The 15,583-nt window shown below is 35.3% G+C and overlaps 1 protein-coding gene across 1 annotated transcript in view; it reads left to right on the top strand.

The window, feature by feature from the left end:
• LOC124426092 overlaps positions 1 to 13,942 on the top strand; it is a 32,727-nt gene extending 18,785 nt beyond the window's left edge. The window contains exon 2 of the mRNA XM_046967375.1: positions 11,062 to 13,942. Coding sequence (XP_046823331.1) covers positions 11,062 to 12,025 — 964 coding nt within the window. The 3' untranslated portion in view covers positions 12,026 to 13,942. The remainder of the gene's footprint in view (positions 1 to 11,061) is intronic.
• The last annotated feature ends 1,641 nt before the right edge of the window (positions 13,943 to 15,583 follow it).

The following is a 15,583-nucleotide window of genomic DNA, read 5'->3' as shown; positions in this document are numbered from 1 at the left end:
GATAGATAGATAGATAGAGAGAGAGAGAGAGAGAGAGAGAAAGAGAAAGAGAAAGAGAAGTAATAATCTTACATTTAATTTAAAAAAGTTGGCTGAATGATAGGACAACAGGTTCTGCTCATCGTAGTTTCTAAGCACTGTTTAGCACGATGTAGGTATTTTAACTTTCTATGTATATACATACATATATGCCAGTTTGAATGCATACTGGTCCCATCGAGGGAAGATACTTCGACCTGTTATAGAGACGGAAGAGGGTGGAAAAGGGCTACGTGACTGAAACAATACGAAGCTTGAGAAGGTTCTTTTTCTCTCGGCGGCTCGTAGCAGTGTTCTTTTGATGCTTGGTAAACTCTCCTTGTTCTTTTCTTTCTTGCGTAATAAATCTCGCTGTTCTCGTCGTGCTGCTAATTAATATTTACCATGTTTCTATGTACCATGTTTCTATGTAAAGAGTAGAATTCGTAAATTTGAAGCATCCATGGTTGTATAAAATCTACAATTATTTATTGAGTCAGAAAATTGAAAAAAAAAAAGATATAAAAATAGATTTCTTCGATCTTAATTAAATCTTAATAAAAGAATCAATAAAAAAAGAATCGAAAACAAAATTAAATTAAAAAGAATTATATTATCAATGATCAATCGAATACAACCGAATCAATTAACATATAAAACGAATTCGTATATGTAGATATGTAACATATATAGCACAAGCATTTAGTCCGCTAAAGTTTCTCTCGAAGCCATACCTCTTGCGTAGGTACTTACCCGATGGGGCTGTTTCAAGTTCCACGTTTGAACTAACATCTTTTCCTTTCTACATCACAGACCTTTTTCCGACGACCTTTCAGAGGTTTCTTTCCTCGTTGAAAACGAAGTCCCGTGTGTAGTATTAATGGGAGTCTATGTTGTAAATTAGCTACGGAGACGAGACTCGGTTATTTATTCAAAATGAATCTTCTTTTCTTTCTCTTTTAAGCACCATTTAATTTCACGACAAGATAACGTTTCGTTTTATTTCTAATCGCTTTGGTGTCTTTAACTGAAAATAAAAGTTTATTAAACGTCCGCGGTAAAACGGAATCAATGATCCGTAAAGAAGAGCATAACGATCCTATTTACACCGTAACAATAATTACGAAGGAACGTGAATGGTCATTAAGTCTGGTTCTTGATTATGTGACACAAAGTAATCGCCGTGGCTCGTGAAGGAATATTTTGCCTTATGTTTGCTCGTCGATCTTCTCTTGCTGCAATTCACTTCCTTTCTCTCTTTCTCTCTTTCTCTATTTCTCTATTTCTCTATTTCTCTATTTCTTCCTTTCTTTTTATCTAGCAAGAAAACGTGTTCGCTCTGCTATTCCTGTTTTTCCTTACGCCGTTTCACAGACGAATTACCTCGGCAGCCTCCTTACCTTCGCCAAAGTATCAAGACTTTATGATTCACCTCAGAATTTCTTCCTCCGTAATTTCCGATCAATGACGTCACGTCACAGATATATATATATATATATATATATATATATATATATATACATATATAAATTTATATATAAAGTTATATATATTATTATATATATATATATATTATTATTTATTATATATATATATAAGTTTTTTAACTTTTTATTTTCCTTTAAGGTAAAAATAATGATGACATATTTCATCGACGTTTAATCGAAAAAAGAAGGAAAGAAAGAAAAGAAAAGAAACAACATTTTATTAATAGTTACGAATTTTCCTTGCTTCTTTGCACATGAAATTGATTTTCCCGTGTTATTAAACTTGTGCCGGTGATCAAGAACCAAGAAATGTTCTTTACCATTCGAGATACCAACTTGATACGGAGAAAAAGGAGAATCGATTATCTCCAAACAAATCCATTCCCTTGTCCTGACTCATTGCGGCAGGATTATATACGGCTACATCGTTCCCCTAAGAAAAAGTAACGAAAGAATTAATCATGACTACGACTTAATTGATTTTCAATCGTACGTGTCTTATGAGTCATCTCGTATAATCAAAGAGAACTAAATGATTGACTAAATATTGTTAATAATTCGAATAAAGTCGAATTATTAACGATACGATCGCTTTTTTACTCGAATCGAAATTTAAATGCGGTTTATTTCATTTTCATTTGGAAAGAGGATGGGAAAATAGTTAAAGGAGACATTTCTCTTTGCCAGAATAGACATTACTTTTCTTTTTTTTCTAAACTATCCTGCTTCTTTATTTTTTTCGATCGTCCCTTCCGTCGTTTCTTGGCAATGTCTCGTAGATTTAATGGGCTGTAAGGGAATTTCAACATTTTATCTTTCTTTCTCTCTTTCTTTATGAGGCGAACCTAGAATAGACGATGTTCAACTATGAAAGTACTTTCCTTTTTATCATTTCTACTTCTTTTGGTCCTTTTTTCCTTTCCCATTCTCGTCCCATTAATCAACGATTGCGTCAAATTGCTCGACACCCTGATCGGTAGCACTATGTATAGATAATATACATAGATAGATACATAGAGTGCTATATAGGTATATAGTATTATGTATAGAATGATAGAAGAAGGAAAGGGAGAGAAAAGAAAGGAAAGAGCGGTGAGATCGGTTGTCGATGGGCACTTCCCTTTTCACGCCCGGTACCTTCTAATAACTTTCGTCGCGCACGGACCTTAGCTGTATCGTGGCTGCCATCCTACGCCAAGCAAATTAATCTTCTACTTCCTACTGTTTTTCTTTCTCCTCGTTTCTTATATCTCGGAATAGGTAACCGATGGCTATATCCGATAAAATTCTTCTTTAGCTTTAGATTGATCCTGACGTTTTCTCGAAGCACTTGGAATTTCTTCTTAACTTTTTGCACAATAAGTATACGAGCGAATGGTTCCAATGAGCTTCCTCATTCTTCTTCAAATAAGAATAAATTTTATTTCGCATATAACGCGAATAGGATTGATCAAAAATAATTGAATTGAAGTTTATATTCCGAAAGTATTTTTCGAAGATAAATTCATTTGAACGATGGCTTCTTCTTCAGCTTCTTCTTTAAGAAAAAAAAATGTATTATAGAATGACTTGATGCAGTAGTTTACGATGCAATTAGAATTGATTAAAAAATATGGTTCTTTGTATTTTACGATTAATATAAAACGATAAACTCTAACTATATAGATATATGCGTCTATGTATATGTAATTGGCATCTTTGATTATATTTTAAGTCCCAATCTAGAAAATAAACTACAGAAGAGATACTCCGTTTGCTGTCTTTTTCTTATACTATCTTGTTTAGCACGAAGGTACGATTCCACTCGTTATCTACGATGAGCATTCCTGGAGTCGAGACAATTCACATCTCGACGGTATATGTAATCGAGGGGACGAGTGAGCTAAGGTATCGGCATGCGATGACTCGACCGGTTCTTTTCTTCTAAAAGGATCGTTAAATGGACGACTCCTAAGTCCGTCTAAGAGAAGATGCCCTTTCCTGTAGGGTGCCTACCAAGGAAGAGAACCTTTCTTGGTTTCCGACGTCGTGTTCTCCTGGAGAGATACATGGAAATCCTTCTGAATTCTCGTTAAGATGGCCGAACCGGTTGTCAACCGGTCGACCCTTCCTTTTTGGTTAGGATGTCTTTCTCGGATATACTTTTCCTGTTCTAGGTCTGCATTCGTGATATTGATTTTGAGCCGGTGCGTCTGTGGTCAGGGTCAAAGGTCACATCGCTTGACTTCTCGGATCCAATCAGAGAATATGCGGTGATCGTGTCGAGCTTTCGCGAACGATCGATCATGTTCGAGGAAGTGATGGATGAACAAATTGATTTACATGAATTACCTGTCAACAGTTTCAATAGATTATTAATAAGATTATTATTCGATTTTAAAAAGATAAAGACAGAAAGACGGAGAGTCATCGTTATATTTTTATAATTAATGAAGTATCAGTAAATGATTATTATCTCGAAGACTTCAACGCTTATTCAATTAATTCGAATGATAGGATTGTTCAGATTTTTTTTTAAGAATGAAACTGCGTTTTGTCTTCTCTCTCTCTTTTTTTCTCTATCTATCTATCTCGTACTCTCTCTCCTATTCTTATTATAATTATTTTCTCGTCTATGTTGAAAGGAAACATCTAATTTGATCCATGTTCTCGTTTTAATTTCACACAGCTGTGCGAGAACGAGTCAGAGTCTAGCATTATGAAACAACCGATAAGAAATATCATCGGAATAGTCAAACAGGGTTGGTATTTAATTCTATGGAATGGAGAACATGCTAGGAATGTAGGAATCCTATAATCCACAAGAGTTCTAAGCATCCAAGACTTGCATGTTCGGAAGGAAGGATATAATTACAGAGCACCGACCGACCAATAAATGCGAGTTAGTTGGCACCCAAACAAATCCAGACGCATTGAGATTTATGGACGTCACGTCCGTTCGTCCATTTTCTCCGCAACGAAAGCGAACGCCCTGTGGTTTAGGCCCGTGAAACATACACATACGTATATATATATATATATATATATATATATATATATATATATATATATATATATATATATATATATATATGAACATTTGAAATACAAGTATATATACGCACGACAGTCGAAGAAGAAAATAGAAACCAAGTTTATTGCCATTCATTTTGAATATATCTACTCGTCCATTTATTGTTACTTTTATTCGAACATTTTTCGAAATATGATGATGAATCGAACATCTAATTGAAATATATCCATTTTCATTAATTTAAATTGAAGCAACTTTTGGTTTATAAGTTTCAAGAGCGAAGTTCTCTTAATAACTTGATTTATTCGTTTAAACGTTCAGTATAAACATACGGAACCAGTTCGAACATACTTTCTTACTACGTTAGAGTTATTATCGACGCGGTCTGCGTTCATTATTCATATACGTCGTACTTATTATCATGCAGTAACATATGCGGAAAGGACGTCACGTAGGAATAAGAAATATTCTCTGAACCTGGGGACGATCATTCAATGACAGAATTGATCATTCGCGAATTCGGCAGTTGGAAAAATTTATTTAGTATTTCTATTATTAGAAATACAATCTATCGGAGTTTACTCTCTTCAATATTGTATACGTAGTATCAAAATCGTAGCTCTCTTAAATTCGAATTAGATATCTATTTATTTATAAAACATAAAATACATATTTATTTTACGTCCAATAGTATTTGATTGCGATGGTAAATCGTCAAGTTAAAAAAAGAAAAAGAAAACCAGACCAATGCTATTTGATTCTGGCTAATAAGAGTGTATATTTATATTTTCTGTCAATACGCATTTACAGATTGTAAATTTTCTATTTTTATGGCTTCAAAATCTTGGCAAATTTGATAAGTATCCAAGTTTTGAAACGATTTAACACATGTTTATCTATCTGCTTATAAGCTTACCCTGTGATGCTCGCACAGTGAAAAATTTGTTCCAATTTGTAAGCCTGATAAATATTCCGATCGTGAAGCGTAACTCACGAGTCTTGAATTATGCAGAACGATAAATTCAGCACGTTGTCTGATTATCTCACGTGACTCGCAACATGGTGGGATGATCTGGTAGACGTCAAATTAGGCTAAGTGGCTTTTCCAGTTTCTGTCAAGACAATACATATTTTAGCTTTCTTTTTCTATTTCGCCTCTCTCTTTCTCTCTTATAACTTATTTCTGTCACGAGTCTCTTCGTCTTCTCAGCTATGTTCTTCGTTCTTCGTTCTTCGTTCTTCGTTCTTCGTTCTTCGTTCTTCGTTCTTCGTTCTTCGTTCTTCGTTCTTCGTTCTTCGTTCTTCGTTCTTCGTTCTTCGTTCTTCGTTCTTCGTTCTTCGTTCTTCGTTCTTTGTAAAATGTAATCGTATGCGTACGAGCGTGCACGTGGACATGTGTAGGGTTCCTGGCACGAGAGAAGTCAATGTTGAGATCGAGTTATACGAGCGAGAACCTCGCGTGGACACGAGGCTACGTTATTCACGCCAGGCATAGTATGTTTGCTTGGATCAGTAAGGTGAACAAACTCCTTCTATTCCTTCGGTGTCACGCTCCAGGATATCTCTGCGATGTTCTTCGAATGATTTCTCTGCTACTACGAACGATGTCTCGAGCATGAAACTATGTGGGAAGATTAATGGACAATAAATTTAGTTGAAATTTTTTTCATTAAAATTCCAGTCAACTTGTCTTGGAAGTAATGAAGAGAAATATTACAATTTCCCAACGAAAATATTTCATATCATATCTATTATATTGACTTTTTATTGAAACTGAATTCATATGTATAGACGAAATATATGATATAATATATCGATATTTCTATTTCTTTCTATTTCTTTCGTCTGAATAGTTAGATTTTGATCATCAAAAGTGTCTCGGTATCTCCGACATCAAATTCCATTCATTTTATGGAAATTCTTGCGACGAATATTCCAGGAATCGCGAATATTTGGGGATCTTGAGAATCAACCTGACCGATCTTCGATATCTAATACTGCCCCTATAGATTTTGCTGGTATCGCGTGCGTTAACATGCGCCATTATTCAAGTTCCGATCCCTCGAAAACTTCCAGTCCGTTTGACTCTGAGACTGCAATTATTTTCCTCATAGCTTTTATAGTTTCCTGATTTTAGGAAACGATAAAAGATACTAAGAAAAATAGGTAATATATTTTTGGCAATTCTTTGTTTTACGAGGAAGCCTTTCATTTGACATTGATACAATACAAAAGGAACGATACATGCATGTCGACGTAATTTGATTAAATTTATACGATAGGAATTTCATGATCACTATAATTCTTTTAAGCAAGGTTTCACACTTGACACGAAAAATAGAAGGAGATCTATTAATAAATAGAGAGAGAAAGAGAGAGAGAGAGAGAGAAATATCATATGTTGTAGAAACTAGTCGTAAAGACATACGATTTACATAATAATAATTGTATGTCGTAACATCAATTTCTGCATTACCGTTGGTTGAATGTAAAATAAAAATTATGATGTGGTCGATATAAAAAGAGTATCGGATAGTTGGACGAAGGTCTTTTAACTTCATAATTTCGATGGGGATTGTAAGCTCTCTCTCTCTCTCTCTCTCTCTCTCTCTCTTTCTCTCTCTGTTTCTCTCTCTCTCTCTCTTTTAAACTCCAGCACGTTAACTCGACCAAGACACAAATTATAGGCTTCGCGAGCCCATTACAACCCTGCGGCAACCACCGTCGTCTCATCGCCTCGTCCACCTTACCCTTCCTTCCTATTCTTAACCCTACAAAGAAAGGTATTCTGCTTATGCTGGAACGCACTGGGAATTGCTGCGTTATTCTCTCGTTTAAGCTTTCACGTGATCGTACCCAATTTATATTGGAGTACGAAAGAAAGAGAGAGAGAGAGAAAGAGAGAAATGGAATAGAGTCAACGACTTGTCGTTTAAATTTGATAACTTACCGAGATTTCTAATACGTACAACACATTAAATAAGAACGCTTTTTAAATAACATGACGAGGTATCGTGAATCTCAATGTAATCCGTGTGTTTGAAAAAAATTCTGACGTTTAGTCATAATATAAGACATCAGAGTAATATAGAACTGGAAAATATTATGATCGATATCGTTATTATTAATATTATGATTATTACGACTATTATGAAGGGTCTATGCGACTTAACCCAAGTGCACTTACAACTCCACAACTTATCAAGAGCAATTTCGATAATTCTCCTATGATCTCTCTGTAGACGTTTAATCTAAAGATGGTAAGGATATAAAGACAAAAGGAAAACGAGAAGGGTACCGTAAGGAGGTGTGCTAAACTGGCCGATATTCCGAGTTATTAGAGTATTATTAACCGAGAAATCAAGTGGATGCTGCGTAACCGCCGATTCACGTGATGATCATGAAGATTAATCTCGACTCACTGTAAGATGCTACACGGAGATTTCTTTTCATTTGTCATTCATCTGTGTGTGTTAGTACGTGTGTGTCTTATTTACTCCTCTGTCTTCTCATTACTTCTGCTGCTGCTGTTGCTGTTTCTGACATCCACCACCTTCCAACTTTTTTTCTCTTAGACTCTTTCCTCCAGTCATCTCTTTCTCTCTCTCTCTCTCTTTTCTTCACTTTTCTCTCTCTCTCTCTCTCTCTCTCTCTCTCTCTCTCTCTTTTCCTCGCTTCTCTCTCTCTCTCTCTCTCTCTCTCTTTTCCTTGCTTCTCTCTCTCTCTTTTCCTCGCTTCTCTTTCTCTCTCTCTCACCCTTTCTCTATCTCTCTCTCTCTTTCTCTCTCTCTCTCTCTTTCTCTCTCTCTTTCTCTCTCTCTTTCTCTCTCTCTTTCTCTTTCTTTTTCTCTCTCTCTTTCTTAGGGTCGCCTCTTCCGCGTTCCATCAACCTGCCAATCCTGTGCTTTCCTCGAATACGTCCGGCCATAATGGGCCACCGAGGAGAGATTCTGCGTTCCTGCTTCGCCTTCGGCCTTTGAAATCAACCTTCGATGTGTTATTTCGCTATGCGATAAGAGGAAAACGTGCCTGCACGGGTAATAAACAAGAATCATCTTTAGACCAATCAAATCATTTCGATTTGATCATTTCAATCCCCCTCGAAGTTTTTTGTATCTTTGATATAATGTGTTAATTAACTTAAATGGAATCAAATTCGAAAATGTTCGTAAACTATTTCAAGACAAACAACGGGTTAATTCACAAGAAAGCCTTTTTTCGTTTTTTGAGGATCGTTCCTTCGTTTTGAAAAAAAAAATAGTCGAAATATCACAGGAGACTATCTGTCTGTCTGAAAGCTCTTGCGGTTATATTGTACTTTGATACGATCGCTAACGGTCAGGATTAAGCGTAACGTAGGATAAAAAAGAGAACACAAAAAAAAGAACGAAACCAAGATTCTATTCACGCGAGGGGAGAATAAAAGAGAATGAAAAATAAATGAAAAGGAAAGTCAAAGGAATGATCCTCAAAAGTATAATTAGAATTAAACAGTCAAATACGATTATGGTAATTATGAAAGTATATGGTAGGGTGTTCAATAGGTTCTTGTCAGTCTTTTCGAAGAACCAATTCACCCTTTTTCGCAGAAACAACGAAATCTCTCTTTCTCTATCCCTTTATTTTACTTTTTCCTTTCATCAAACAACATTTATCGTCATCCTTCTGCAACAAAAGCTTCGATAGCCCGGAGTACTCGAAGTGACGACCATGCGAAACGTTCGCCTGCGATGTGATGGAAGGAGGAATAATTTTCCAACGAGGGAGACGCCTGGCTGGAGTATTAATTCATGGACATCGCGTGACGGACGTCCCCAGATCTCCCTCTCTCTCTCTCTCTTTCTCTCTTTCTCTCTCTTTTTTCTCTCTCTTTCTCTCTCTTTTTTTCTCTCTCTTTCTCTCTCTTTTTTTCTCTCTCTTTCTCTCTCTTTTTTTCTCTCTCTCTTTCTCTTTCTCTCTCTTTTTTTCTCTCTCTTTCTTTCTCTTTCTCTCTCTTTCTCTCTTTAGGATGGACGTTGTCCGATGCAAAACGTTTACTCTTTTGCCAATCTCTATCCAACCCAAGCCCACCTACCTCGTTTTTTTCTCCGCAACAACGACGTCACCGCATAAACGAATATTTAATTATTCTCTTATAAATTCATATTTTAATTTCTCCTACCTTATTTCTTTGTTGTTTACAATTATTTATTAGTGTTATGTTTTCAAGGATATGTAAATTTTTTTGTTCATTAAAGATAAAGAAAAATTTGAATCTCGTTTGAATATTATTCGTAATAATGTTATTAGATATTAATTATCTTTTATTTATAGTCTTTTCTGTGAAGCGATATTATCTCATTTTACATTGTTGCAATGTCGTATTGGACATTTAGTCGTATATACTATTTCACGGTTTCACTGTATCGATCGTAGAAACGCGAGAAGAAATAGAAGATACATTGAGTTTTGCATTGAGTTAAGAAAATAGCTATGAAGAGTATAGTAATTATGAAAGCATATCTCCGTGTAGTGAGTAATTAAGAGGGAAAGATGATTTATCATCCGTACGAACGCATGTTGAGCTGTTTTACACTGGTAGAATATTACGAAGAAATGAGCATAGTACCTATCTTCGAGATACGAAAGTTTCATGTTCATTTTATATCTAACAACGGTCTTGATAACATAGATGAATAGCACTAGGCAACACGAACCGATTTAACCTCTGTAATAGACCCTTTAATGATCAAAAAACGTTTATCATGAGTACATATTATATTTCATCGTTCAATAGATAATGGCTCTGTCGTTACATCTAAATCGTATAACAAATCTATTTAATTCATCAGCTTCTTAGACCTTTAAAATAATTAGATTCGATCTTCGATACACGATTTTAAATTTGATTGTAAAATTGTCAAGATGGCTTTTTGGAAAACTCGTCACTTTCACGGTCAACATCTAAATAAAATTTTGTTTTGTCTCTTTTCTTGGGTACAGAAATCATATTTATAGTATAGCAGGTGGTTTAAAGCTTCTATCCGTCTCTCTCATTCTCTCGTTGTTCTTACTCCAATCGTTTCTTCGAGTAGCGTCAGTCAGGGTCGTGCTTGGACTCCTTGTTCTTCTTCTTTTGGACTTTACGACGTGGCAGCCGTGATGGATCGTTTCTTAAGACGACATAACTCTTTGTCCTCCTCTTCTCCCCTTCTAGATTTCTATCCATTTTCCTACCTCGCCAATCTACAACGATAATGTCGGTGTCTTCGAACTCGCGAGATATTCCTCACCCCCAAGGCATCCCTTCTAATTGGTTACCCGAACGAAATAACGACATACGACAGTACGACAGGGATGTCCATAAATCGAGTCAACGTTCTGCGAAATCGATTAGTTGATCCTACGATATAACAATAGGAATATTAAGAGAATGACCTATGTAAACACGAAGAACAAGAAATCGTAGATATTGAATGTTTAAAAGGGATAACAATTGATAATATTTAAATGAAAATAGTAGGTATTTATAAAGCACGTACTGATGATTATTTTTTATTTCAGATTACATCTTCTGAGCGGTAGTCTCTTGATCATTTCCACTGGCATTCTTGCGATTGGTACCGAGGATGGTCCACAGTCTTTCGAGACTGTCCATAACAGTAACGCAGCTATCTTGAACCGTCTCGGCTTGGCACCCCTTCAAATCCCTGATGGACATCACAAGAAACGTTTAGCTGGTCCCGAACCGCCTGGACTGAATTCCCAGACACGAATTCATCAACCGTACAGTCGTCGACACGGTCATCGAGACAGTCATATTTACATCGTCAAACTACCAGCCAGTCCGCCGTACTACACGATCACAAAGCCTCACAAAACGGCGAAGGATGAAAAAGTAATCAAAACGGGACCAAATCTTCCGGTTGGTTTTCATGGTAACGGCAAGCCAGCAAAAATCTATCATTGGAATTTGCCTCTGGTGAAGAAGATAACGGAAAAGAAGAGACTCCAAGCACAATTACGAATGGACCAGGCTAGGAAAAAGTTGGAGGAGAGCAAAAAACATCAGCTATCCGAATCATCGATTTCTATCAATAGAGTCAATTCCGTTTTAGATAATACCCATCGCCAAGACATCGAGAAAAAGAAAATTATACCGCATAAGATTTTATCATCCAAACATATAAGAAACAATGATAAGAGATTGAATTATCCCGAAATAATTGATAAGAAATCAGACTCGACCAGGAAAACCATGAACAGTTTATCGACGAAGACTTACAGGCTCGACGATTCGAATATGCATAGAATTCATTTGACCAACGAACTTCACGGCTCAAGAAACACTTTGCCGAAGGTGAAGAAACACCGGAAGAAGGCAGCCATGTCTTATTATGCGCCAATCACAACCAAGACAGGCTCTACTAGCATCCACAAGAATTTCTCCGGAAATGGCAAGCCTAAAGCGTTCTACGTAATAGAGAAGAGTCGTAAACCCGTCTACTATCATCCCCTGCTGCCTTAATCTCCAAAATTGTTAATCGCAAAAAGTCATGCACAATCCATGAACGACCTAAGGAATCTGTTAACTTTAGTAGATTCCTCTTCGCCACTTCGCTACTTTGGTTAAACAGAATTACGAATGGTCGTTCGTTCAATAACAAGAAAAAGAACGAGAGAGAGAGAGAGAGAGAGAGAGAGAGAGAGAGAGAGAAAGAGAGAGAGAGACTTAGACTATGACCTCCGTATCGACGTGTGGTCAATCATTATTCAAGGTCACGCGTATCCTACAAACCGTTCCATTTCTATCACAGTTGTTAGAACACATTAGGTTTAGGTCGAAGACGTTTCTCTCTTCGGCGGATGGAGCTTACGTTTAAGATAAATTAGGTTTAACTCGTACATACGTGCATAAAACGAGGTGCGTCCGTTCAAGTATCGAATCGATCGATTATAACTTAAGTTCAATTATTTTAAATATCTTTTTATATACTTCTTAATCTTCCCTGTAGTTGTATAACTTTGATTAAATTAAGATAGGCGATCGGAATGATTGAAAGAAAAGAAAAAATACAGAAGGAAGAAAGTTTTTTTATCGTGTTCATAAAGATCGATCAATCTTGAAAACTTATCAGACGCACCAAGTAAATCGACCTTACGATCTTATTTCGACGTTGACTAGTGTTTTAAAAGTTCTGCGTCGAAATAAAATCGTGGTGTTTCTTCTTTTCATTAAGAAAATATCAAAGCTCACTTTCTCGTTACTAGATTAACGCTGTATAATTATATTTTTCTAAGTATAACGGATACTTTTTTATATCCTCGCTCGTCTGTGAGCGATTTCTTCTTGATTGAAAAAAAAATCTATCACGAAGAAATCGCACGTACGGACGATGTCTCGATAAAGACTGGACAATATATTTCTTCGTGGAAGGTATGCACGTCTTTTTCTACGTCGGATCGCGCAAGGATCTTTCATTATACTGGTTTTGCTATCGAATCGCAAGAAGAAAGCGACACGAGATCGCATTTTTTTATATTCTTATATAGAAATACAAAGATAAGAGAGATGGACCCGTACACACACACATATATATTTACATACATACATACAACATACATATAACATACATACATATATGCATACATATATACATACATATATACTTATATGTGTGTATGTATGTATGTATGTATATATGTATGTATATATGTATGTATGTATGTATGTATGTATGTATGTATACATGCCGTAAAGAAGCAATCTAATACAAACGAGCCATGTCGTGTGAGAGAAATAACATATTATGTATTTAAATTGACCAACGATTTTTCTTTTTCTCTCACGATAAAGTTCGAATATGGTACGTATCTATCTGTATATGATGTTACTATCAAGATAAACATTAACACGATCGTTGGCTCGTTTTCCGTTTTCTATCGCGTTGATGGGTGTAATCCATTATTTCGCGTTACGTTGTACTTGTATATCCCTAGTAATAGTGGACATTATTTCGACTGGTTACTTATTAATAGGCATAACTATTTTTCTATCTACGTATTTTTAATTTATATCGATTAGTCAACCGTACGTAAATACTATACTACGTTTATGGGAATTTTCGATTTATTTGTTAACATCATTATTATTATTATTATTATTATTTTTATTTTTATTTTTATTTTTAATATTATTATTATTATTATTATTAATTTTCAAATGCTCCAAACTGTTAGTATGATTGTGTAAGTCATATAGTGTTATATAATGACATACATACGTATACGAGCGTACACACAGATACACAATTAATATTAAAAAACAATATCGTATTATCAACTGTATGACGATGATCGTCTCTGTATTCAAAACAAAAGGAAAACTTTTTGGCTATACGTCATAATTAAAGAGAATTGTAGAAATCTTATGGGAGTAATCGTATTATATGTATATATTATTTCGTTCTCTTCATCGTTCTCCAATGAGAGCCACTGTTTGCAACCCGTTATAGCATACTTACGATAATATCAGAAAGCAGTAACGCAGCAACGATGGCGAGAGAAAGACTTCGTCCGGATCGGCGGGCCTGTATTTTTTGGTAATTGATCGTATAAATTCAAATTTGCAGGAGGAACAAGTTTTTCTTCGGTATTAATGCCGCAAGAAAATTTCTGGTCGAGCGTGATTACCGAGAAAGAAAGACAACAAAAAAAAAAAGAAGAAGAAGAAAGAAAAGGGTAAGAAAAAGAACGATCCTTTTTACAGCAATTTGCTGAATTCAAGGGGAATCTATCTTATCTGTGTTGGCCAATCGGCGAATGTTAATTAGAAACATGTGTGTCTTGTTTTTTCTCTGACTTAGACTGTCTATTATCATAATCTCAACTTTATCAAAAGTAATTCGAGTATCGTGGGTTTTGAACGATTTATTACGTTTTCATAAAGTACCCATTGTTCCTATTTACACATTTATCATTACCGTTCGGTTTAATGATAAACGTTGGAAGGAGAAAATACGAAAGGAGAATAAAAGAATAAAAAAAAAAAAGAAAAAATGTGAAAAGAATAGAATCTTTGTTAATACAGACCATTCCTGATTGATATCTTTGATAATTAAAATTCTGAGTCTTCGAATGATTAAATATTCTTCGGTTAATCAAAGTTCGAGAAAGAAAAAAGAGAAAGAAGAGAAAAAAAATCAAACGATTCTCTTATTTTAAAACAATACAAGACTAATCTTAGCACGAAATCTTAACCGTGTAATCTGGTCCACAAGGTATGTGGAATGCTAAGCAAACGGGCCATATCCTGGGATCCCTAGTCCCAGGTTAATATTTGCGTTGCGTTCAGGGAGAGTGGATGAAACATGTGCTGCAAGATTGTTTATTTTTCTGTTTCCTTCTTTTCTTTTAGACGCTAACGAGCAAGCAAGGAGAGAAGAGACAGTCAAATGGAATTTCAGGGAAAATGGAGAGACACCATTTCTTTTTACACTACGAATATATTTCTTTTTCTTTTTTCTTTTTCTTTTTTTCTTCTTTTCTTCTTATTTACAGTAACAAATACAACAAGTGGTAAGACGTACAAAAATGGCTACAACAACGTCGTCCTTCTTAATACTCTACATACATGATTATGAGACGACAAAAATATATATTTACGTATATGTGTACCAGATGGAAAGCATAGAGAGGAATAGCATGATCGTTGATAAATAACTTCACGTTATACCTACTACTTACATATATAAAAGGTCGTTCACTTTAAAATCACTTGATCAATTTCTTAAATTAATTGCTATATTATAAAATTATAATTTAATAGATACATACAACAAAATACATACTTATTATTACTTACATTTATACAATGTACATATACGCATACTATATTGATCCATTAGATATAGATAATAGTGTTATTTCTCGTATACAAATCGTTCATTCATTGTCAGTTGTGTTCATCGTCAGTGAAAACTTGGCTTAAAATTATAAAGAAGATAAAGAAAGAAAAGTGAAGGAAAAAGAGCAGACGTGAACGAAGTCACGTGAGAACTCATTAATTGATCGTTCGTACGTAAAA

Source organism: Vespa crabro, chromosome 8 (genome assembly GCF_910589235.1).
Source record: "Vespa crabro chromosome 8, iyVesCrab1.2, whole genome shotgun sequence".
NCBI classification, from domain to species: domain Eukaryota; kingdom Metazoa; phylum Arthropoda; class Insecta; order Hymenoptera; family Vespidae; genus Vespa; species Vespa crabro.
The sequence above is the reverse complement of the archived record's forward strand: the minus strand, read 5'-3'. Positions and strand labels throughout refer to the sequence as shown.